This window comes from Nomascus leucogenys, chromosome 17, assembly GCF_006542625.1.
Source record: "Nomascus leucogenys isolate Asia chromosome 17, Asia_NLE_v1, whole genome shotgun sequence".
NCBI lineage: Eukaryota > Metazoa > Chordata > Mammalia > Primates > Hylobatidae > Nomascus > Nomascus leucogenys.
Genome location: NC_044397.1, coordinates 66,532,574 through 66,558,936, shown reverse-complemented (window position 1 = coordinate 66,558,936; position 26,363 = coordinate 66,532,574). Strand labels below are relative to the sequence as shown.

General features: G+C 38.6%; 1 protein-coding gene across 3 annotated transcripts in view; it reads right to left on the bottom strand.

Moving 5' to 3' along the window:
• Positions 1-26,363, bottom strand: part of VPS41 (VPS41 subunit of HOPS complex) — a 192,025-nt gene that overhangs the window by 43,817 nt on the left and 121,845 nt on the right. For all 3 annotated transcript variants that reach the window (XM_030795990.1, XM_030795989.1, XM_030795991.1), the window contains 6 exons: positions 23,590-23,656; positions 10,446-10,543; positions 7,856-7,985; positions 6,267-6,382; positions 4,948-5,004; positions 971-1,032 (listed from right to left, as the gene is read on the bottom strand). In XM_030795990.1, coding sequence (XP_030651850.1) covers positions 971-1,032; positions 4,948-5,004; positions 6,267-6,382; positions 7,856-7,985; positions 10,446-10,543; positions 23,590-23,656 — 530 coding nt within the window. The remainder of the gene's footprint in view (positions 1-970; positions 1,033-4,947; positions 5,005-6,266; positions 6,383-7,855; positions 7,986-10,445; positions 10,544-23,589; positions 23,657-26,363) is intronic.

The following is a 26,363-nucleotide window of genomic DNA, read 5'->3' as shown; positions in this document are numbered from 1 at the left end:
GCAGACAAGGTGATAGGGTTTGGCCGTGTCCCCACCCAAATCTCATCTTGAATTGTAGTTAGCATTAATCCCCACATGTCATGGGAGGGACGAGGTGGAGACAATTGAATCATGGGGACGGTTTCCCTCATCCTGTTTTCATGATAGTGAGTTAGTTCTCATGAGCTCTGATGGTATTATAAGGAGCTTCCCCCTTCATTGGGCTCTTGTTCTTCTCCTTCCCGCCTGCCTTGTGAAGAAGGACACGTTTGCTTCCCCTTCTGCCATGATTGTAAGTTTACTGAGGCCTCCTCAGCCATGCTGAACTGTGAGTCAATTAAACCTCTTTCCTTTATAAATTACCCAGTATCAAGTATGTTTTTATTAGCAGTGTGAGAATGGACTAATACACGGGGTTCCTGGTCACTAGAAAAGATTCAGATACCCTAAGCTCAGGGGTCCTCTTCCGTATCACAGACCGCTGTGTGGGCAGGATCTCCATGCCCACCCTCTGTTGCATTGTGGGAACTGGGACTTGGGGATCGGGGCAAATGTTGACACTCTAGTTGACTACTATTGTTGTAGCAGTACCTTGGCTGGTACTATTGCCCAGAGAGTCCTTTAGCTCTGACCTGGGAGTCTCTTGTCTTCTGCCAGCAACCAGGGAAATGACCGGCTAACTTGTTAGACCGTAAATAGGTAAAGTCTGAGATCCTTCATGGTTCTTGATACCTTTCTCATTAAATAATGACAAAAACAATTCTCCTTTGGTAAAAATGAAATAATTGGGAAAATAATATACATTAACTGATTCTGTGCTTGAAATCATTAATATTCAAAAATTATAATTTAAAAATAATATTCAAAAATTACCCTCGTTAGAAAGATGTACAAAAATAAAATGTCAACTGCAAAGAATGGCTTATTTTTATTGTTAGCAATGCTCAATTCTATTTATATTAACAAATAATTGTGAAGATGTCATCATTACCGTGCTGCTATGTCATAGTCTCCTCTCTCCACCAGGTGATTTATATATGCCAAGCCAATATCCTAGGGAAAGCCAAATGAAGAAATGTCAAAATTTAACTGAAACAACTGAAAAGTTGAGTCTCGGTTTCTGCACAGGGCACAACATAAGGGTCCTATTAGCACTACTGACTATAACCTGTTTATACTCTTAGCTTGCTTTATGTAATTATGCTTGCTTCTTAAGCATATTCATATTTAAATGTATTTATATTTTCATACATTTTAGAATTCACAGGTCAGGTCATTAAAAAAAGTAAATAACGCTAGTATTTTAAAGGCTCCTAATCTGCCCCTTTAAGACATTTTTTCATAAAGGAGGTATTCGATATTAGAAACATGATCCGACAATTCCACTTTGCCAATGTATATAAAATTGTTTCCTGTGCCTTCATCTGTAGAATGCAAGCTACCTACTTCTTCTACCCCAAGTCTGAAGAGAAGTTATAAGAAAAATGAAATAATGACTATCATACTAAAGGAAATAGGGAATATTAAAGTTGATATGAGCTCAGAAAAACCTATGATTCAAACTCATCAGTTTATAGAAGAAGAAATTGGGCTGAAAGCAGGGAAGTGACTGGCTTCAGAGTATTCATGTTTATTCGCTTATTCTACCTCGGTTCTGAAAGGATTTGGGGTGGCCAACATCACCAGAGGCATGGGAGGACAGCTCTTGCTTGATCTCCCCACGACTCATCTTCTCATATACTATTTGCACCTATAAGTATTTTCACCAGAAGCTTAAGCTTGACACATATAACAAAAGTTGGGTTTTAATTTCTACTTTATGTACAAAAAGGTGCATATGAAATACCTTTCTTGGATGGCAAAAAAAAAAAAAAATGGCAGGAGCCCATTTCTTCTCTGTATGTTTGGTATGAAATTACATCATGCTAAGAGAAAAAAAATCTATTCATAACTAATGTATAGGATGAATGTATAGGACATGCCCATTTCAAGAGTAAAGGAAAATACCCATCATTTTTTTTTACTTTAATAACTACTATTTGAGAAATCACATTTCAAGTCTATAGGAACACAAGTGAAGAAAGAGTGTCTAACTTCCTTATTTTTCTGGAAACAGATCACACATAACAATTCTATACAGGATCTTTCCATCAAGGTTCAGAGAAAGAACGTCTCCTTTTCAGAGTCAATCCTTCCAACCTTTCTTCTCACGTCCATGCTTCTCCACTGTGGAGCTTATCCTGCACTCCTCCTCTTCCTTTTATATCAACCTTTTATGTCAACTCTATTTTACCTCTTTTCCCTCAGCATAAGCATGTTTAAGTCCCTCTCTTACACAAAATACCCAAAAACTACCATCAGCCGGGAGCGGTGGCTCACGCTTGTAATCCCAGCACTTTGGGAGGCCGAGGCGGGCAGATCACGAGGTCAGGAGATCGAGACCACAGTGAAACCCCGTCTCTACTAAAAATACAAAAAAATTAGCCAGGCGTGGTGGCGGGCGCCTGTAGTCCTAGCTACTCAGAGAGGCTGAAGCAGGAGAATGGCGTGAACCCAGGAGGCAGAGCTTGCAGTGAGCCAAGATTGCGCCACTGCACTCCAGCCTGGGCGACAGAGCGAGACTCCGTCTAAAAAAAAAAAAAAAAAAAAAAAAAAGAAAACTACCATCATCCCAGGACGCCATAGCCCCAGCTACAGCCTTCACTCTCTTCACTCTCTTCCCCTTCACAGCTAACCTGATAGTCTATACTCAAAACCCTACTTTATAATCTCCTATTCACTTTTCACTATCTATAACATGTTCAGAATAAATAATACATATATAGAAAATTCACTACTTTCATATTACCAAATCCAGTGTACAAATGACCAGTTGACATTGTCTTACGCTTCTGACCTGCTTACTTCCACTACTCAAGCATTTAACTCTTTACCCTGGAATTCTCTCCTCTCTCAGCTCCCATGAAATGACCTTGCTCTAGCTGTTCCAAATCTACTATGTATGCATCATCCTTTGAATGACAGCATTCCTGATGGTTCCATTCATGGTCCTCTGTTCATGACACTCACTCTAAAATGTATGAAAATATAAATACATTTAAATATGAATATGCTTAAAAACAAGCATAATTACATAAAGCAAGCTAAGAGTATTAACAGGTTACAGTCAGTAGTGCCAACAGGACCCTAATGTTGTGCCCTGTGCAGAAACAGAGACTCAACTTTTCAGCCCAAATTTCTTTCCTGGACTCTACTACGATGTCCCACAGATGCCTAAAACTAATGTGTTTAAAATAGGATTCATCATTTCTCCCAATCCTGCTCCTCCTTCCACAGGGTATCTCTATCAATCGGTAAATGGCAGCACCAAACCAGAGACCCAAGCTCAAAGCCTGGGAGTCAGCCTAGATTTTTACTCTTATTCTCTCTTCCACACAGAGTCAGTCACCACATCCCAAAGATTAAAGTTTACTGTATCTTCCATCTATCTTCACCTCTCCAATCCTACTGATTCTGTGTAAGTCTCGTGACTTTCCCCACAGATTAGGAAGCCTCCTGATCGATCTCCATCTCAGCTGGCCCTCCTCTGGCCCCATCTCCATCAGAGAATCTTTCTAACAGGGAAATCTGATGTCTGAAAGCTTAAATTGACTTCTAGATGTTCCAAGAGAGAACCAAGCTCTTAATTATGAACAGCACTTCAGGATCTGGCCTTTGCTACCTGTGTAGTAAACCCCTCAACTGCTGTGTGCAGTGGCTCATGTCTATAATAGCGGCACTTTGGGAGGCCGAGGAGGGCGGATCACCTGAGGTCGGGAGTTCAAGACCAGCCTGACCAACATGGAGAAATCCCGTCTCTACTAAAAATACAAAATTAGCCAGGCGTGGTGGCGCATGCCTGAAGTCCCAGCTACTCGGGAGGCTGAGGCAGGAGAATCGCTTGAACCCAGGAGGCAGAGGTTACGGTGAACCGAGATTGTGCCATTGCACTCCAGCCTGGGCAACAAGAGCAAAACTCTGTCTCAAAAAAACAAAAAAACGAACAAACAAACAAAAAGCCCTCAACTGCCCACATAACCAAGGAGGCCAAGTTGTGGCACCTCTCTGCATCTTCACATATATTAACTACTCTAAGGGCCGGAATGCATTCTCTTCCATTTCTAGAGAATCCTTGCTTATTCTCCACAATTTTGGCTGGATTTTTTTTTTTTAAAGATGCTCTGGTTTTCTCTTCTCCTGTTATTCCTAAATTATTTTGCTTCTGCACTCTCTGACAATTCAGGCTTTCATGTGGAGTTTTACAGAGAAGTTTACGGTAGGGAAAATGTAGGCAGAAAGAACTTGTACTGAAACCCAAATAGGCATAAAAGACTGAGTTTCCAGTTTTCACCTGTAGAAAAGGGAACTAGGCTAGATGGTCTCCAAGGACCCTTCACATGTGAAGGATATGAGTTCCTCTCTGCTCTCCATCTGCACATTCACTGTCACAGTTAGCAAAGAAAAGGGGCTTTCAGTCACTCTATTTTTCCTGAGTCCAAAATGTAATAAAAATGTATTTGATATTCTAGATTAGCTTCCATAACAAAATCAATTGAGTCTGTTATTATGGAAACACCAAAGCAATGCAGTTTTAGGAAACCTCTCTTTTGATAAATTTTGTGATAATGTGATTTTTACCTACGATTTAGAGAAACTTTCATACACGTAACTAGAAAGCTCTGTATTTAAAGTGTTTTTCACAGATACAGTTTCCAAATTACCTAAAACTGCCTCCTAGCAGGTGTTCATGTCTCTTGTTTACAAGCAGAAACTGATTTGATAAAATATTTTGATCTCATAGGTCAGGGAATTAGTTTAAAATAAATTCTCAAAAGATAGGAAAAACCTGTTCTTTTCAAATTATTTTCAGTCTCACTATAACTTATTGAAAGATAAAGTTATGTTTCAAATAACAAATTGCACACTTACCAGAATCTTATGTCTTTTAATATTTTTTTGGCTAATTTCAGCTGCCATCAATGCTTCCTATATTTCAAACATAAGGGTGATAAAAAAAAAAAAAAGGCAGAAAAGGAGGGAGGGAAAATGGGAAAAGGTGGGAGAGAAACATATTGAGGTTATAAACACTATAGTTACTATGGTTTAGCATTCTGCACTACACGAATAAAGCTCCATTTTCCCAAGGCTTTTGCTTGAAGCACTAGAATTGTTAATACTATGGCTGAATGAACCTCACTGAATTCAAACTCAAAGGCAGTCAACCAAAATGAAGATTTCTCCCACTTCCATTTGAATTCATTTCCCCATTAGGACATTAGAATCACATTCGAGACACAACTCAAAATACAACAAAGTCTCCTAGTCTCCATACAAAAAAAGGCAGCTGTCTTCTAAATCTTTATGACACATATTGATAAAGAAGCATTTTCCCTTATGTTTCAATAAAAAAGTGAACTATATGCATATGTTTATGTATATCTAAAATTAAGTTTTTGAAAAATCTCTTTATTTTGGAAAGTTTACAAATACTACTTTAACATACATGTTTAAAACATACAATTATTTCTTTGAGAAACTACTGGATTTAAAGTAACATGGTAATTACTAGGTTATGAACTAGGTATCGATACCTGTACTTTAAATAGTTTATAAATGAAAAATAATTTTTTTTCCAAATCCTTTCAGATGGTTACAAACTTAATATAACAAATACGTAGACTATTTGTTGTTGATGCTGTTTTAAATTAGTATATAAGCCCATCTACAGAACGTAACTTTGTAGCTATTAAAGTTGAAAAATGGTTTTTTTATTTTTTTTTTAAGCGATACTGGGAATTATCTATTCAAATTAATCTAAGCCAAACCTCAATGAAGTGGACAACATCATTCTATCCAAACTGGTAGTTCAAACCATCCTAAGTGACTACCAATGTGATAAGCATAAAATAAACGATTTCATTAAATCCAAATAGACACCTCTGAAATACTGGCTCTATTTTAATTTCTTTGAACAAAATCGAAAAATAAAACTTCCAACAGTCTAGATCTAACTCACCTCCTCCCTCTACTCCCAACTCCTCCCCCACTTAACAGTAAAGCCAGTCAATCCATTGCAATCTTTTGGTTCCCTAATTTCTGAAGGGGGTACTGGAAAGTTATTAACTTCCTACATATTTTTGGCTTGGGGTACTCTACTTTGACTACGTAAAAGATTTATTACAAAAATATTTTATCCTCTCTATGCTGTAGATTAGTCAATACTTTCAATGAAGTAAAATCAAGGGTACTTCATATTTCTTCTTTTCAAGGAGCCAGTCAATGTGATCATCTTGGTCTCGTTCCTTAGCCACTACAACATCTCTCGGACTCACGATGTAAAAAAGTGATTCCCCTTCAGAGTATTCTGTAGGTGAGAAAAGAGAGGAACGACTTGGTGACTCAACAGCAGAAAATTGGCAACGGTTTCAGAGGACCTGGTTAGGTTACCCAACCCAAGAAGGAACAGAAAATGTGTCTATCTTTGTTGTGTGTTTGGCTCTGTTGGAAGGTTAAGTGTGGGAGACAGGGTAAAGAATGACAGAAGCGTATTTCAGTGCTTTTAAAAATATTTAAGTGTAAAAATACTTGATAAAAAAGCAAAGGAGTAAAGGAGAGGGACGGGAAGGGAGGGAATGACATACTAAAAAACTTGAAAAAAAAGTAAGGTGAGTTTAAAATTCTACGTTTAATACATTAACACTCTGACGTCAGCTGAAAAAGTGTTAAAAATTCTCCATGTCTATTGCATATTAGAATTCATCTACTGTATATAAATTTTATTTATGGCCATTTACAGCATTGTTCTACTTTTACAGAACAATTACACCCCACAGTCGGCGATAAATGTTTCCTCCTCATCAAGGTCAAGGCCACCTAAGGCATAAATGACAGATGCCCAAGCCCTAGGGACATAATCTATCATTTCAGCATGTTGTGCACAATGCCAATCTGAGGGTTTCCTGCAGAATTCAATTATAAAACCTGTTCTGAAGGGTTTCTAAGTGTGCAGCAGAGTTTGCTCTGAGCCAAATACCTAGATTGGACACTTTCAGTTGTGAATCACAGTTGCTTTTTGCCAAGTCTAGAATATACTCTTACGTTTTTCAACAGATTAGGGTCTTCATATAAGAAGGTTTAAACATATATAGAATATTTCTTCATTTCCTATGGCCACAATGAGAACTGAAAATATTCTCAACAAACGTCAACTGTGTTTAAAGTAGTACAGCATTCCTACAAAGCTTAACTGTTCTATTTTCATTAATATATTTTACAAGGGTATGATAACAGCCAAACACAGATGTCTCTGGTATGACTAAATATCAATGGTTCTCCCTGTATTTATGAGCAGTGACTAAGTGTATTTCTCTGTGCACTCAACAAATATTCGCTGAACATCTAGAATGTGCCAGAAGTCTTTCAGGCTCTGAGCACTCAGTTACAAACAAGAAAGACAACTTCTCTGCCACTCCAGAGCGAACTTTCCTGACACATAAAATGGGAGTGATATGACAACCATGGAGCCATGCGGCTTGACATTAAATTATGTGTCACATTAAATAGTTAGGACAATAGAAAAAATACAAGAACAAAAAACAAGGAGCCCAATCCTCCCCTGGGCCCTGGTCTGAACTCTAGCCTTCCCTTTTGCTATAGGAGCTTATGCAAGTTCTGCAATCTCTGCATCCAAATGTCCTTGTTTTCAGCATACATGGTCTACCCAGGTATTCTCGTAAGATTCTTTCAGCACCTTAATTTAAATTCCATTTAGTGCAAGTAGGAAGGGGGAAAAAAAACATAAAAAAAGCCTATCAGCCAGATCTTTGATATCTCTTACCTAAATGATAATCTCTACATTCATTCTCCTGAAAGCCTCTGACTGTCAAAGCATCAGAAGAGATCTCTTCACAAGTCTCAGAAAGTGGCTGGATGATGTCCAGTCTAGGCCTGGCACAGTATTCTCTTTCCTAGTGGGGGAAAAGAGAGAAACATTAATTTAAATTACATTTCTATATATCATACAAATTAATTCTAGTTAGCCGTACATATTAGTTTCTTCTCACATTCCTATGAAGAAATACCCAAGACTGGATAATTTATAAAGGAAAGAGGTTTAATTGACTCACGGTTCCACATGGCGGGAAAGGCCTCAGGAAACTTACAATCAGAAAACATTCCAAAAATAAAATAGCAACTATAAAAGATCAACTAGTGAAGAAAAATCTATCAGATCTGTGGAGAAATTATAAATTGCTAAACTCCGAAAAACTGAAAAAAAAAAATGGAGAAAACTGAAATATATTTAAAAATTGACTACTGTAACAATAAAAATATCAAAATCAGAATAGCAAAATAAAAAATATTTTGAACAAAATAAAAAGAAAATCGCTTCACTAGACCATAGAAAAGGCTCTTTTTTATGTGTAAGAAAAGCATCAGCAATGTGAATCTCATTTTATACTTTTGTTCCCTGGCCAAACAGCCCTTGCCTATGAACTCCCTAAGAGCAGAAATCTGGTTTTGTTGATCTTGGATCCCCAGCGCCCAGCATAATTTCTAACACATATGTGCTTTATCAATGAATGAAAGAAAAGTAAAATACTAGAACACCTTAATAAATCAAAGTGTACCAAGCAGATGGAAGAGTACACAACCACTAAACACAATGATGGTGGAGAGTACACAGACATACGCAGGGAGAATGGAATAATGCTCATGGAAACAGGGCAATGCAGAGTAGCATGTGACTATCCCTGCAACTATGCGAAAACATGCATGTATGTGAAGGTATCACGTGGATATCTGGGGGATAATATTTGGGGGATAATACTGAATGATATAAAACAAATTTTATTCAATGTTGCTAAACCACCTTTTCAGTATGAAAAAATAAAGGGGGAAGGGAGCTTACCTCTTTGCTCCTTTTGCCTTAATTTTATGAGTTTCTTCTGTGTTTAAGGATTTAAGATGTACTTTAATGTTCTATAAAATGAGTACCTACATACACTGGCACACACATTTTCCAGTCATCTCCGAAACCCTCGCTTCTTCTTCTGGAAAAAGTCCATTTTCTATGTACTCTATGAGGCTGGCCTGCCTTTGGCATTTATTCCCTTCAAATACTCTTTTATTAACAAAGGTTTCCTTTCTTTCTTTGCTCAGTTGTTTATTAGGCTTCTCCTTTTTCGTTTTACTTTACTGCTTCTTTCTTTATTTCTTCCAATCACATTCTCAAACCTTCCTGCATTCCTCCTCAAAAAGCATTGTATTTACTCCCCCAGGAGCCACTGCTTTTCTTTATTTTCAAAAAATAAATAAAATAATAGCAAACTGATGTCCTGCAATAGGGCTAGAAGCCAACCCTATTGATTTTAGTAGGTCTGAGTGTTCACTTAAGCCTATAGCATTTCATTGCCTAGCAACATGGGCACCCAGAGCCTCAGGTTACTATAGTGATGGCTTCCTAATGCAAGTGCTTGCTCAGAGAAACGCTCAAGAGCAGCTACCACTTCAAAACCAGGGCTCCCAGGGTTTTTCTCCCCCATTTTATTTCTTGCCATTAAAAAAAAAAAAACAGGATACAAACAAGGATAGCCCACTTGCCTACTTACTGTAAAGGACTAGGGAATCAATTACAATTTCTTTTATATACAGCATCCAAAAGAAAATCCTTTACAGTATGCTCTCCTTGTTTATGCCTCGAAGCCACCCCTATTCTTGTGCTGGCAGGACCCCTGGACTCTCATAATAAAGACAAGCTGGGAATGGGGCTGTCCTCAGCTTCAAAGAGAGACTGGGTGTGGATACCCCTCCACTGGGCAATATATAAGCTTCTTCCAAAGACACGCACAACAAAATTTAGATCATCTGCTGCTTTTTATTAGCCACAGATTTTGACGTACCATTATTTGCACTGATAACTGAGATTTCACAACAATCCATTTCAAAGCCATAGTCAAGCCACTCAGAATCACCAGCCCACTGGGAAGTAAACAAATATGTCTGGACCAAAGAAAATAATGAAATGCCCTTTCTGTAATTCCCTCTGACCACAGGGACCCCTGTTGCTCCTGCCGATCAACTTCATTGCTGTCATTTCTGCTAATGCACAGTGTCAGCTTAGTTTCTTCCCCTTTCAGCAAGAGGAATCCTTCATTCCTTTTGACTAATATACCAAGAGAGGTTGAAAAAAAAGGAAAAAAAATGACTCTTTTTTTGGCTCAGCAATAGGAACAAAGGCAGGCAATGAGTAGAGTTTCTGGAAAGTAAATATGTCAGGTCTAAAGGGTAATCTCTGCCAACCTTATTTTATAGGTCAGAACATTCTGCTCAGATTATAGCATATGCTACTGATGAACAATCTGATCTGGGTGTAATGCTAAAAGTGAACCCCCACATGCCATTGTATTTGGGGAGAAAATAATTACCGTTTTTTCTGAAATCTCCTTCACATAGGAAAGTACAACAAGCTGATCACAGAGCGGTGCAAGTCCACTGATGTAGAATTCAGTTTCAAACTGAGACACTGCAAACAAAAGGGATACAGGAGTCATCATTAACAGGGGCAAACAGCAGCACACATCTGGAGGGACACACTGACTGTGAATGCTAGTGGACCCCTTTTTAAAAGCTAACATAAAGGGGACACCGTTGAACATACTTTCATAACTCAGCACTGCAAGTGCTTCACAATGATCAATCCTGGAAAAGAATATGCGGGAAAGCAGACTTGCAAATTCCCACCACAAACAAAAATGAATCCAACAATAATAGCAGCATGAATGGGCAAGGGTGACACTGTGCTCAGGTAGTTTAAAATGACATAGACTACAGGAAGACACTTTGAAACCCATAAAAAGAAATGTAAACCATTATTAGTTACAGTAATAATTTTTTTAAATTCCTGAGTTCGTTTTTCTCAATTGGGGCATTATAGTAGTACAAAGGTCACAAAGAATGTTATCTGTAATTATGAAACACTATTTTGGAGAAGAGGGATATTATTTAAAGAACTTGAAGTTAAAAAAAGATGCATAAATACAGATTACTTTATGATGAAACAGTACTATTTCTTAAGTGAAATAAAGGCTAGAGAAAAATAATAAATTTCTCTTTTCTTTAAAAAAATAGTCCATTTAAAATCGAGAAGACATATTGCATCACTTAAGAAGTACGTGACTTTAATTGCATTGGACCCCAAAGATCTAACAGAAAGCTCAGATGTACACATATTATTATTATATGATTCTAATTATTAGCCACTACAAAATATAAAAGATCATTGTTTTAAGAGACTGAGCTTGGGAGTGGTTTGTTTCAGAGCAGAAGCTAACTGATACAGTAGTAGTATTACAGACATCCTTCCAGAAATCATACTCTACACTTCACAGATTCATTTGGGAGTAAACTCTCATTCTGACCCACCACATTTTCTAACAGTTTCTTCATTCAGATCATCTCCACGGTTCTGTGGTATTAGCTGCAGATTTAGTTAATTTCCACACTCTTTTCCCAATTAGGGGGCCTCAATGTATCATACTGGAACCAATATTGAATGCTGAATAAGGAAATTTGGGTTATAACTTCCATTAAATTGAACTTGAATAAGTCATTTTAACATTTCCCATCTATAAGAGAAAGGAATGACGGTAGAAATAAAATCCATAATACAGATGAAATACTGAATTTTCCTTTGTCCTCCTCTTTCTTTCCCTTGCAGATCACTTAGTGTTCCTTATCTTTGCTGACATTTAATGATCCTCCTTACACAGCTGTTATCACAATTTAATTTTCGCACCAAAATAAAATTGTGGATGACCAAAAAGATATAATAGTTAGCAACATAAACTTATAAAAAGATAATATTTTGCCTGCTTTGTCCTCAATTAAAGTACCATACCATAGAAGTCCAAGGGCAAGTGCTAGGTCCCAGTTCTGCCATGAACACATTTTCTTCTTCATCTCTGTGGGCTTGAACCAAATGTGTTTATCCAGATACTTAAGAATAGTTTTAGTAAAGTGGTAATGTGATAAATGTTCACAAAATAGGAACAAAGGCAGGCAATGAGTAGAGTTTCCGGAAAGTAAATATGTTAGGTCTAAAGGGTAATCTCTGCCAACCTTATTTTATAGGTCAGAAAATTCTGCTGACCTATAACCACCTCAACCTCCACCACATGTGCAGAGACAGTGTTTCTAGCATAACCAGGCTGGGGAAGGTTCTAGAGAAGCTTACAGTGCTGTGTATGTGTGTGGGCGGTGAAGCAGGGAGCAGGAGAGAGCTGGAATGTACAGATGATATTAAACAGTATGGGGCCACAAAGGACCCAGTGATGAAAGAGATGGCAGTTTCACATTTTAGAAGACATATTAACAAGAGGTTTTGGTTGTCATCACTCTTGAGGTTACTAACCTTTGATTGGTAGAAATGGACTTGCGTTCTGTTTTACTAAATCACATTCCATTTTTGAAATGCTACACATACAGTTCCCTTACCAGCAACTTGGGTGAAGAGCAGAGAATCCGAGATTCTCACAGGAATCACAGGCTTTGCTGTGCTTGTCTGCCATAGACATCTAAGGGAAAACATCTTCTAATCGCAAAAGAAGTGGTGGGAGAAGGAGGTATTCTCCCCACTTGGGATGTCAAACAAGCTGCCTACTCTCACTGACAGACACTGTCAGTATTTCTCCTAAAGGTAACCAAATATACATCAAACGCCTTGGTTTTTGAGAATGAGCTCCAAGATACAGAACAGAGAAACTACGAAATAATCCTACCCAAATCTTTCCTCCTCTACATCCCAACTCCCCAGTCCACAACAGCTTGTATGAGTAAGACACAAAATTTCCTGTTCTCTAATTAAGGACATGATAGAAACTCCAATGTGTTCTAAAACAAAACAAAGAAAAACTGCAGATGCACATATCTATTTCACTTCTCAATTCCAGATGTTGTAATAAATGCTTACTTGTTAAGTACTAAACCTTGCCAAATTTTGCTAATTGAGAATTAATAATTTGGACACGGACTATATGCAGTGGCTAAGTTACAAGCTGACAAAAATGTTATTTATAAAGAAAAGATGTGGTACACGAAAATAATATTGTCAAGACTTCCAGACGCACAGGTAAGCAAGTAATCAACATTTGGATAAAACTGAAACTAAACTGTATCTTTCTTTTTGTTAAAGTAATTCCCTAATACCAACAAAAATCTCTTATAGAAAACAAAATTGCAATTATAGTAATACTCAGCATGATTCTCAAATTAAGAATTCCAAAACAATGGCCATTTATCTGGTTTCGAGTACTCTCCCACTCAGCAATTCGTCTCCATTAATACCCACTAGTAATGATATCATGCAAAAAAGAACTCACTCCTAATGTGAGTTGCTGATTTAGGGAAATGTCTGCAGCTACTCTGCCACAAAGTAAGACATTTTAGAATAAATGGTGGTGTCTTGTTTTTCCATTAGTCTTTACTAATGCAGCGAAACATAATGGCTTTTAGATTTAACAAGATTCTGTTTATCTTTTATATTAATGCTGAGTCCCAGAAGGGCTGGCTGCAGACAGTGGTGTCAAAGTGAACATGAAGGTATAAGGAATATTCTTCATATAGATTTAGAGAAAGAATGTTGAATGACAATATATATTCTTGTAAAAAATGCATATAAAATATATAAAAGCTTATGGACTTTGTAAAATATATTCAAGTAATTACAGACTTTATATTTCAAATTTTCAGTGGACGAATGGAAGTTCCAGTTTATTTACTTTCACTAAAATTCTATTCTACTCCACATAAAAATGACTCTATTAATTTAAATAAAAGTATTTTGTTCTCCTAAAGGAGACTCAGTTTGAATAGAGGTGGCTGTCAGGTCTAATACTACAGAAGCTCATTTTTAACCTGATTATCTGGAAAAGATAAATCACAAACAAAATAAACATAAATTCTGCTGGAGAGGAAATATATGAAAACAGGAAGCAAAAGCTGGAGAGGGTGTTTTTTTGTTTGTTTGTTTTTGAAGTGAAAAATGCAGGCGGAGTTCCTAAAGGTAGACAGAAAAGACAGTGGCTTTACTTCAGATCAAGGTCATCTAGAAAGCCAGCTGAGGCTCAGCTTGCGGGCCCTGCAGGAAGTGTGCTATGTTCACCTAGATGATGGCCTTATACTATGGTGGGCATTACAGCTGAGGCACAGCCTTCCTCCTCCTGATGGAGATGGAAGGACTTCTGCATTCTGCTTTATTCAGGAGGATAAAGCATTCCTACACATGCTAGAAATAACTCAAGAAAAAAGACAGAGATTCTAGCAGAGTAAGAGAGTTTCAAAAGGACTATATTCACAGGAAAATTCTATTCAGCAAGGTCTTCTGGATCCAGAATGAGGATGAGATGAATACGATTCTGTACACAGTCCTCGTCCAAAAGGGAGGCTAGAGTTCTTGATCAGATGCCTCGTGGAAATATAATGTGGGCCTAAACACAAATGACATACGTAATTTAAAATTTCCCAGTAGCCACGTACCGTAGCTTGGATGTGTGGCCCTGCCCAAATCTCATGTTGAACTGTAATCCCCAGTGTTGGAGGAGGGGCCTGGTGGGAGGTGATTAGATCATGGGAATGGATTTCTCATGAATGGTCATTTCTCATGAATGTTGTAGCACAATCCTCTTGGTACTGCCCTCACGACGGTGAGTTCTCACAAGATCTGGTGGTTTAAAAGTGTGTGGCATCTACCCCTGCCTCTTGCTCCTGCCCTGGCCATGTGAGGTGCCTTCTCCCACTTCATCTTCCACCATGATTTAAGTTTCCTGAGGCCTCCCCAGAAGCCAAGCAGATGCCAGCATCATGCTTACTGTATAGCCTGCAGGACCATGAGAATTAAACCTCTTTTCTTTATGAATTATCCAGTCTCAGGAATTTCTTTATAGGAACGCAAGAATGGACTACACCACGATAAAGAGTTCAAAAAAAGAGGTGAAATTGTAATAATACATAACATACCTAAAATATTATTTCAACATGTAATAATATAAAAAGTGATTAATGAGATATTTTACCTTTTATTTCTAGACTGTCTTTGGAATTCTGTGTGTAGCACAAATCAATCCACACTAGCCATACCGCAAAGACTTAACAGCTATAGTGGCTAATGGTTACCACGTGTGACAGTGCAGGTCTAGATGCCCAAATTTTTCTCTGTCTTTAAAGTCCAGTAATTTTATTAGAACATATCTTGGTGTTGCTCATTATGGGTCACTATTTTCAGATACACAGTGTGCTATTTTAATTTATAATGTCAACTTCTGTTTCTTTGCATTTTCATGAAATTTTTCTTGAAATTCTATAGTATTTGTCCCATTCTCTAGTTTTATTTTTTCCTCAGGGACTCTTTATTGGTAGACTGAATCATCTTTGCCTGTCTTCAGTATTTAGCACTTAACCTTAAATCTTTTTGTTCTTATTGCTTTGTGATTTTTACAGTTTTCCTCCGGCTCCCCTTCTATTCCTCTTACCAACGTTATCTTTGTGTCTATTTGTTCTTGTCTTCCTTCAGGTTCAGTCTTCAATTCTGAAATGAGCTTTTATTTATAAATTCTTCCTGCAGCCTGTCACCTAATTTGAGATTTTCAAATTCTGATTTCCTACATCACTTTTTAACGATGTCTTGTACCTCCTTCTGAAACAGGAAATTACAGTTGTAATCTATTGGGTAGGTGTGTCTTTCTTGTATGTCTCCTTCTTACTCACTTTTTCTTAAAACTTACTATGGATTTGCCCTTGCTCGCTTTTTAGGTGAAATGACCATTACTGAACTCTCAGAGCTCCCTCTTCTGCTGTTTCCATTTAGTATGAAAAATATGGCAGCTTGCTTTCTGAGATTTCCTGGCTCAGCTCCTCCCTCGTGTTACCTGGACCTGTTTCTTTTGTTTCTATTGTCCCTGTCTCTTCAGCGGAGACAGCAGGCCTGGCTGCTCCACAGTGTGAGTTCCCAGGGGTAGCTGGGCTGCCCAGCCTCTCAGACCTAACTGCAGGTCCTGGGCCCACTGTTCTCAGAGCAGCCTGTTGGCCTTTCCAGTGAATGCCAACTGGCTATCTTGGAGTTCCCCTGGCCTCAAGTCTGCTAGATGGCCACTTGCTCCCCTCTGCTTTCTCTCACACAGATGCTGATACCACCCTGCGGCTATCAGTGTTTTATTTTCCCATTAATTTGTGTCTTGGGGCTCTTAGGACTACCTCTGTCACTAAGCTTTGTTGTAAATGTTGTCTGTGCATTTTTGGTTTTGTGACCTAGTTGTTCTGCTTTTATGGGAGGACTAGGTAGGTTGAAAAATTATGCTGCCACTGCCACCACATTCCCAGAATCTTCTAACCACAAAATTTTCACATATTGGTGTTACACATGTTTTGTATATCAACCTTACATTGCCCAGGGCAATGGGGTCAGGGTGAGAGTCACAAATAGATCAACAGTGTCTGGCCCTCGACAGCATACTACCATCAGTTTCAGAATGAATGCCATATGATTGGTATAAAAATTAACAAGAAAGAACTTTCTCATACCTTGGGTCTCATAATCTCTGAGGGTTACAACTTAATTCAATGAAGAGTGACTGAGGCTGGGTGTGGTGGCTCATGCCTGTAATCGCAGCAATTTGGGAGGCCGAGGCAGACGGATCACTTGAGGTCAGGAGTTCGAGACCAGCCTGGCCACCATGGTAAAACCCCGTCTCTACTAAAAATACAAAAATTAGCTGGCAGTGGTGACATGCCCCTGAAGCCCCAGCTACTTGGGAGGCTGAGGCAGGAGAATCGCTTGAACCTGCGAGCACCCAGGAGGCAGAAGCTGTAGTAAGCCGAGATCCTGCCACTGCACACCAGCCTGAGTGACAGAGCGAGACTCTGCCTCAAAAAAAAAAAAAAAAAGAGTAACAAAGTACCAATTACACAAGACACTCTTCTAGATGCATCAAGATGACTAAGACCTGACCCTGACTTAAAGGAGATTGTGAGTCTGCATAGTTAAAGAAATAATTAGGCCAGGTGCAGTGGCTCATGCTTGTAATCCCAGCACTTTGGGAAGCCAAGGCAGGTGGATCACGAGGTCAGGAGCTCAAGACCAGCCTGGCCAACATGGTGACACCCCATCTCTATTAAAAATACAAAAATTAGCCAGGCATGGTGGAGGGCACCTGTAATCCCAGCTACTTGGGAGGCTGAGGCAGAGAATTGCTTGAATCTGGGAGGCAGAGGTTGCAGTGAGCCGAGATCGTGCCTAGGCAACAGAGCGAAACTCTGTCTCAAAAAAAAAAGATAATTAAAATACCACATGCTATGTGCAAAAACAGGAACAGGTGTAAAACAAAAAATAGTACAGCGCAGGAAAATTTAGCTTCTGAGGAGGTACAGATGAGGGTGGAAACAGCACCAATAATCATGACCATAAGCTCCTTAAGCCAGAAACGGTGTGGACAACATGAGAGAAAACAACCTCTTTGTTTCGTTAAAAAAAAAACTGTTTAAAACTCTAATGGATATTAGATTACAAAGGATAAAAATCAAAATTTTGTTGAAAGAAAAAAACCATCCTGCAATAATTCCCAACTAGGTTATCTCACTTCTTATCTGTGTATTCAGACCTATGAGACAACATTAAATCAATATGCTTATTACTTGTACCTCTGTCATATTTGTTTATAGATACATTTTACTGAGAAATGCAATTATAAAATGTATCAATCTCCTCGGAATCATTCAGTAAGCCCTTATTTATATCTTCCCAAAATTTTCTTTAAATTACTTTTATAAAACACAATTTTCAGGTCTTCTGATTTTAAAAGAAACCACTATTTTTCTCTCTCACTGTAACTAAATATAACACTAATATTAATAATACCTCCCACTTAATGAACGTTACTATGCTGTGAGGCAGTATGCTAAATATTTACATGCAATATCGCTTTTCACCACAACAACCCTATGGTTATTTTAGAGAGGGAAAGAGGCTCAGAGGGGTTAAGTAACTTGACTAAAGTCACTTAAGTGGAAGATAAGAGAAGTAGGAATTTGACGTCCTATTTTTCCCCAACTATAAGTCACACTAGAAAATATAAGTCAGGGCCGGGAATGGTGGCTCACGCCTGTAATCCCAGCACTTTGGGAGGCCAAGGTGGGAGGATTTCTTGAGCCCAGTTTGATACCAGCCTGGGCAACATAGGGAGGCCATATCTTTCCAAAAAATTAAAAAATTAGCCAGGCGTGGTGGTGTATGCCTGTAGTCCCAGCTACTTAGAAGGCTGAGGTGGGAGGATAGCTTTGGCCCAGGAGGCTGAGGTTGCAGTAAGGTGTGATTATGCCACTGCACTAAAGCCTGGGCAAAGAGCAAGACCCTATATCAAAAGAAGGAGGGGGAGGAGGAGGGAGAGGAGGAAGGAGGAAGGGGGAGGGGAAGGGGAAGAATATAAGAATAGAGAGATGCTTAGATTCAAAGCACACTGCAGTTGGCAAGAATAGAAGCAAGGGCTCTCTGGTGATTCTGCTGCGCACAGTCAGGGTGCCCCAGCCCCTCTCTTGAATTTGCAGTGCTACTGCAAGGGCTAAAGCTCTACAGTACACAGAACTTGCATTGCCTTTTTTCCCCCATTTCTTATCCCCTTATTGGTCCTCAAATGTCCATTAGCTAAATGTTACCCAGATTTCTTTATTGAAGTTAAATAAGGTGACATCCCATAGATCTTGGCTTCTATGATTCTTAAAGAAACACACAAAAAAGTGTGTCAAGCAATTTACAAATAAGAACAATTACCTTTCATTGTCTTATATTCATTTATGAAAATGCATTGAGGGCCCTTTATGATAGTGTCTTATTCCCAAGAGATTCTGGCCCCTTAGTCACCAGATATTAGTATTTTATAAACAACTGGATGTAATGCCCACAGACTTTTCAATAAGTTTGGACATTTTGTCAGCATGACCACTTATCACTGAAAATACATTTGGAAATCACAGCACTTCAACAGCTTCAGGGCTGTGCTATGAGGCAGACACATTAAAGTAAAACTGACTTCACAATGCTTTACATCAGCAAATTATGGAGAAGTCCTGATACATGAAGTGAAATTGAAAAGAATGGCTAATGGACAAAATAACAAAAACATTCAAATCAGACAAGAGCCAAACAGTACACACAGGTAAAAAACCACTGAAAACAAATGTAGTTTGCAATTTAATTCCGTATTTTATAATCAATATTCAGCAAACTATTGTCAATTAAATAACACTAAGCTGATATGATTATCTCGTCTACTAAATTTTAGCACTCCTGAAACAGCACTGATGAGGAATATTTAGTGAGCATATTACAGCACACTGCTTAGACAAAAGAAAAGGAAATGCATTGCCAATGACCTGCTAATCACAAGTTTCAAACCAAATGTTACACTTTATTTTATAAATATAAAACTACCTTGTTGCATCAACTAAACTTAAGTTAAACACTAAAAAATAGCAAACAAGGGCTTTTCTTCTTTTTAAAAGGGCTGAAAGAAGCATAATCTAAGTTTGGTTCCCTTTTCTTAGAAACAATTTCGAAGGTCATCCACGGCAACCAGGTTCTGTAAAGTCTCTAAAAATGTGGAGGAGAAGCAATGAAGAAAAGCTCTCAATCTCAGGATAAAGCAAGTGAAAACATAATTTCTAACTCTCCAAATGAGATATTTCTCTGAACCAAAATAAAAAAAAATCTACTGCATTTCCATTTCATCTGGTAGTTCCTAGAAAAGGTGAGCAGCCATCATCACTGATACAGAAAAAGGGTCTTCAGATTCTAGAGCTTTTCTGCAGTGGTTTGTATCTGAATGCCTGGAACAAGGCTCTGTAAACAAAGGCCAGGGGCTGGGTAGAAGAAACATGGGAAGCACTGTGTGACACCATGACTACAAGCAACAACTTTACAGCTAGGCAAACCTAAGTGCAAAAACTGCCTTCTTTGTTTATGAATAATCTTGAGCAGGTTACCTGACCCTTCTGAACATCAACTTCTTCACCTACACCATGGGAATAGGAGCCGCTACCCACTTGCATACTGAGAAGATTAGATAACATTCTGTTTGCAATGTAGTCAGCACTGTGCTTGGTGGTGGTTGTTATATAAGGAACAACAGATACTTGTTACTTCAGGTGCTTCAGATTTCTTACCATTACTTATTATGAAGAAACTTCATTAAATCCACTCCTAACAACAAAAACCTGAGTCTACAGTACTGCGTGGGGAAAGAGTTGTTACATCCCTCCCAAAAGGAGGAATGAATAGATGAACAGATACGTAATAAAGCAAATATAGTAAAATCTTAACTGCAGAATCTTGGAGGTTCTATTCACTACAAAGTTCTTTTCTTTAAGGAAAATTTCATAACAAAATGTTAGAAAAAAATTCAATGCAGAACAGATTAATATATTACAGAGATTTATACTGAACTATCTATAACAGAACACAAAACCATACATACCTAGACCCTCAAGTAAAAACACCTTGAAGAATGCCAGCTGTCATCATCTCTATGGAGACTCAGACTAAGAGATGAAACCACATCACTCCCGGGCACACACACAACGATCCCACTACTGTAACCCATATAGTGGAATCAAAATGGCAACAGGTGGATAAAGAGAGATACTTAGACCTAGGAAAGAATTATCTCACAACTCTCCTCCACTGTGAAAACAGATCATCGATTTTCAGGTCATTGTTTTTTCAGTCAATTAAGAGACTGAAAAAGAATGATGTGCTAAATTCTAAGACCATAGTATATGATCAATGAAGATACAGACAATACTGAAAGTAAAAAAGATTTCCCTTCTTTTCTCTTCCCTTTCTTCCTGACTTGTCATTCTATATAGATTCTCATATAGTTGTTTAATCTCAATTAAACAAAATTCCATATGAAATTAAGACCAAGAAGTCAATCATTAATTCCTTGCATGTAAGTCAACTACCCCTGGCAGAAAACTCCCAGAAAATGACACACAAACATTGGTTTCATTTCCCAGCATCATGATGTCAGCTCTCCAACTACCATACCACAGAGATCATGGAAGACTTTGGTGAAAAGTACAAGAGGCTCAAGGAGTCCTGTGAGAATACAAGAGATGCAAGTGAAGTTAAAGTATGGATGCCAGGCACAAACCATCATCTATTTTTAACAATGCAATTTGAAAGAAAACATGATGTCCCAAAAGCCTTATGTATAGAGAATCTCTTCATGTGTTGGTGATTGGCCAAGAAGCTTAATCCTCATTATATTATTATTATTTTTTATTTAACAGAATAAATCAATAGCCTAAGTGATAGGAATAACTTTCATGCTATTTTTGAGAGTCTGAGTTGCAACAGAAAGAGTTATAAACAATTGGCTTCTAAGAAATGTACAGCCATACGTATTTCTTTAATCTTAATGCCATTTTCACCTCATTTACCAAAGAACAGAGGCTCACACTATTCAGGGCTAAAGGAAATTGTAATCCAGACCTCCTAATATTTCCCTTTCTGCTATCCTACTCAAGGACTCTTATCCAAAACTGTTTTGCCTCCTGCTGTGGAAATGGCTTATATTCTTAAAGGTTTACTCTTAAGAGGGGAAAAAATGGTACTTAACCATTAACCATAGTAGTAAAATGTCAGTAATGTGATACTGTTAGTACCCACATATGGTCTACTTCACGTAAATCACAGTACAGATGAACCACACTGTAATAATGTGATCCCAAGGTTCTAGGCTAACAGGGCCACCACTGAGCCAGCTATCAGCAGTCACAGAGTTGGGATGAAAGTCTACATGGTGATAATAACCATCATGGTTTAGTGAGCATCTACTGTGTGCCAAGTACCATGTTAGGCACATTTCTTATGCCATGTCTAATTCCCACACCCATCCTGAAAGATAGATATTATCACCTCCATTTAACAGGTGAGAAAAGGATGGTCAAGGTTAAGTAACCTCATCAAGATCACACACTTCAGCAAACTTCCTTGCCTCCCTGGAAGCTTTCTGGTGGTTCTGTAGAGTTAGATTCTATCAATTTTTAACGCTATAGTAGTAAGATCCTGGACAAGTCATTTACCTCCTAAGCCTCAATTTCTTCATCTATAGAATAAAAAGCAAACCACCTGCACTGAAAGAGTTCCTGTGAGGATAAAGTGAGTTACTGCAGTTTATGTAAGCAGCACGATGCCCTCCACCTAGTATATGATCAGTATCAACCAAGGAAAGAAGATGACAATTGCTACATTTTTATACCTCTCTGGCAATTAAAAATATCCAAATACTAATCTCTCAGGACATTGCATTGAGATGTTGAGAGGTTTTTGTTTTTCTTTTTATTTTCTGGTAGGCAACGAAGGAAGAAAAAGATATTGAAACAATTATCTATATAATCTAGTCATAAATCTTGTCTCTTATCTTGGTCCTCAGTTTTTCTCAGCACTACTACATTCTTCATATACCTACTGTCCATACACTAAGCAATCTGAACTATGTAGTTAACCTCCTAAAGTCAAAAAAAATGATTAAAACTCTACCACCAACTTCTGACTTCAAGTACAAAATTGTCCAGATTTAAATGTTATAATCACATTAGCCATGTGGGTAATTATGTCTATTTACAGAAATAGAGTCATGTGCAAATAATTTATTTCAAGTTCACCTTGGCAGAATAACCCATCAAATTGATATTACCCATCCACCAAGCAAATGGGCAAATGAACTTTTCAGCTGACTCATAATATGGCAATTTTTTTTCTCAGAATAATTTTTTCAAACTAAATTATAAAAGTCATGGTACATCATCCAGGGCATACTTCTCCTGAACAGTTGTTTCCCAGAGTCACTGATTCATTCAACTCAATATTAAGCACCTTCTATGTGCAAGTATTGTGCCAGGTCCTCAAGATACAAATGGTGAGCAAAAACAGACGCTGTGTGTGCTCACAAGGAGGTGACAGGTAGAAAAGACAGAAATGCATCGAATAATCACAGGATCTCTGGCACCCGTGACAAGTGCTAGAAAGGGGAGGAGGCCTGCAGTGTTGTAGTGCCTAAAATGGGAAGACCTGACTCAGTCAGGGAGGTCCACTGGCTTTCCCAGTGTTTTCCCTGGAAAGCAACACTCAAACCAAAGAATGTGCTAGACAAGGGGAAGGAGAGGCATGGACAGGTAAAAGGTCAGTGTGGCTGCGGCACAGAGACCAAGGAGAAGCTTGGCGTAAGCTACAGCTGGAGAGGTGGGTAGGGGCCAACACGGATCCCCGTGATCCACTGAGGAGTTCCATCTGCGCTCTGAGAACGATGTGGAGGAACTGAAGGATGATGACAAGATCTGATCTGTATTTTGACAGCAGTGGGGACAGTAGATGACAGTAATTCACAGCGGAAGAAGATAAACCAGTTAGGAGGCTGCTGCAGGGGTCCAGGCAAAAGACAATGACAGTCTGGGTGAGATTAATGCAGATGAAAATTTTGAATGAAGCTTTACATCCACAGAAGGCAAGTGTTGGAGCCATACCTATTTCAACATATCGACTTGGCAAATCCCTCATTTCACTGGCATGCCGTTCCTTCACTGAGCATACCTGGAAAATAAGTTCGCAGGTTATTTTATTCATTTGATGGAAAATTCTTCATAACACTTTATTCAATATATGGTATCTTTGTTAAATTAACCTTGTAGCACTGCAGATGGAGTACAATCTACCCTATGACTTAAATGACAGAAATTAATGTAAATGACATATAGCAATCACTATTTATATTCACCAACATTATTCCTCAATAAAGCCTTATTCACATAAGTTCAGCTTTCCTGGTGAGACTGAACCTGAAGTCAAGTACTAATCCAAGTACAACTTCTGTCGGTGATCAGGGATTTTTCCTTTTTCTTTTACATAGTGTTCTTTTATAGCTGCTAAAATAACTATAACTATGGTATGGAAAATTCTAAAATACGGAAAAACTCAAAGGGGAAAACAAGCATTAGTCATTCTCCCAGCACAAAGAGAACACCATTAATAATCTTCTTTTTTATGAAAGCTACCTTTATTAACCTAACAATTCAATTCAAGTAATTCAATATGTTATTTAAAGATTCTTCTACAACATAATTCTGTAAAGTCTTTATAATACAGTGGGCCCTCCATATCCATGGGTTTTGCATCCATGAACTCTACATTCATGGATTTAACCAAACAAGGATCAGAAATATTCAGGAAAATAAAAATTCCACAAAATTCCAAAAAGCAAAACTTGACCTTGCTGTACACCAACTACTTCATTAAGTCTATGCAAATACAGTGATGTGTAGGCATTGTATCAGGTGTTATAAGTAATCTACAGATGATTTAAAGTACACAGGAGGATGTTATATCATTTATATAAGCATCAGAGAAGCCCAGGATCCACAGGGGTCCTGGAACCAATTCCCCACAGACACTGGAGGGATGACTGCCTTTTATTACATGAACGTACTATACTTGATCAACCCCCTTTGAGGGCATATTTTTTTGTTTTTATATCTATTGTAAGCAATAGTGCAATCAACATACTTACATATAAAACTTTAGGACTTTTGTTTACTTAGGATAAATTCCTAGAAGTAGAATTGATACCAGTGGGTACATAAACTTTTGTAAGGTTTTGTTTTTTAATATACATAGTATACTGAGCTGCTGCCCAGCAACACTGCAGTGACTCAGTGAATGCAAAGTGCCCACTTTCCCTAATGCAGGGCTTGAACCCATGGCTGCAGAGGTAGAAGCCTCCACGTAGAAGTGACCAGCTGTCTTCTTCCTTGATTGCTTTTTGCCATTTGTCTCTTGTCCGTTTCATATAACTGCCTGTCCACTTCTCCAATTTTCTTCCCTTCTGGTAGACTTTTGAGCTTGTAAGTTATCCACTCTTCTTCCCACACTTACTAGGGAAACTACTAAATTATCTAATGGCACATTCCACAATGCCAAATGGATAACTCTTTAAATGTGCTGATATAAGTACATGAGGAACAGTCTTTCAAATGGTTTGAAGTATAATAAAAAAGCAAATATAACGGCAATATTAGTGAACACTTTTTGGGCAGTTACTGGCACTGCTCCTGAGTTAAGGCCTTTGTGAAACGGATATCGTTATTTTCTTAAGATTATGGTGCAGTGGGGGAGACACAAAAATAAGGCACTTCACTGAAGTGTGACAGGGAAGTACAGAGCAGGGGCATCTCCTGCTACGGCAGGAAGACTTCCTGGAAGAAGTGACATGTAAGTTGAAGCAGGAGAGACAGCACACGAGAACAAGGTGATATGACAGCACAGGGCCTTCAACTGGAAGCTCAATCGGATAGAAATGAAGGGCATGGGGAAAGAAGGGGACAGAGTTGAGGCTGGAGAGGAATGGAGAGGCAGATCACACAGAACCTTGGAAGTCATGTTTACGATCAGTTATCCTACGGGCAAGGAGGGGACTGACCTCATCCGACCTGCACTTAGATTATTCTAGCTATACTGTTTAGGATAGGTTTAGGGGGGGTAAAACCAGCACCAAAAAGACTTGACAGGAAGATGAAGTGCAGAGATTTGAGAGACACTGACAGAACTTGAGGGCTGACAGTCTTCCAACAATCAGACACTCCTAAAAGACAATGTTATTATGTTTAATCTAGAGATGAGGACACTGAAGCTCTGTGAGTGATGCCAGACTGCCTGGCCAGAGCTGGAATTCACACCAAGGCCTGACTGGTAGCTCGCTGGCCATGCCACAGCTTGAGGACAAGGACGCATTGTACTACTGGTAGCTGGGCATGGCTCTACTGCACTCCTCAGCTCTGTGGTCTGGGCTCACCCAGCACCTGTCTCATAGGTAGGAAGTGGCAGGTAAAGGTGGGTGAATAGGTTAAGTGCTACCCTAAGCTCATGTCTTGCATAAGCACAAATCAAAGATTATAAGAGCCCTTTAGCACTGATAGGTGGGTTCTTACCCATGAATTCTAATCTGCTTCCTCCAACTGTCTCCTCCACTTCTCCACATGGGTGGATAACAGGCATCTCTCAAGTAGACACACCTAAAACCAACTCTTGCCTTTTTCACTCTAAACATGCTCTATCAACAGTCTTTCCCATTTCAGCAAAAGGTAGCTTCACCTTCCAGTATGTTAGGTGACTGTGATCTTACACCCCACATCCAACTGTCAACAAATACTGCAGAGTCTACCATCAAAATTTCTCACCAGCTGCATTACACTGACCTGAGACAACATTATTTTTTATGGAGATGACTGCAGTAGCCTAATTGGTC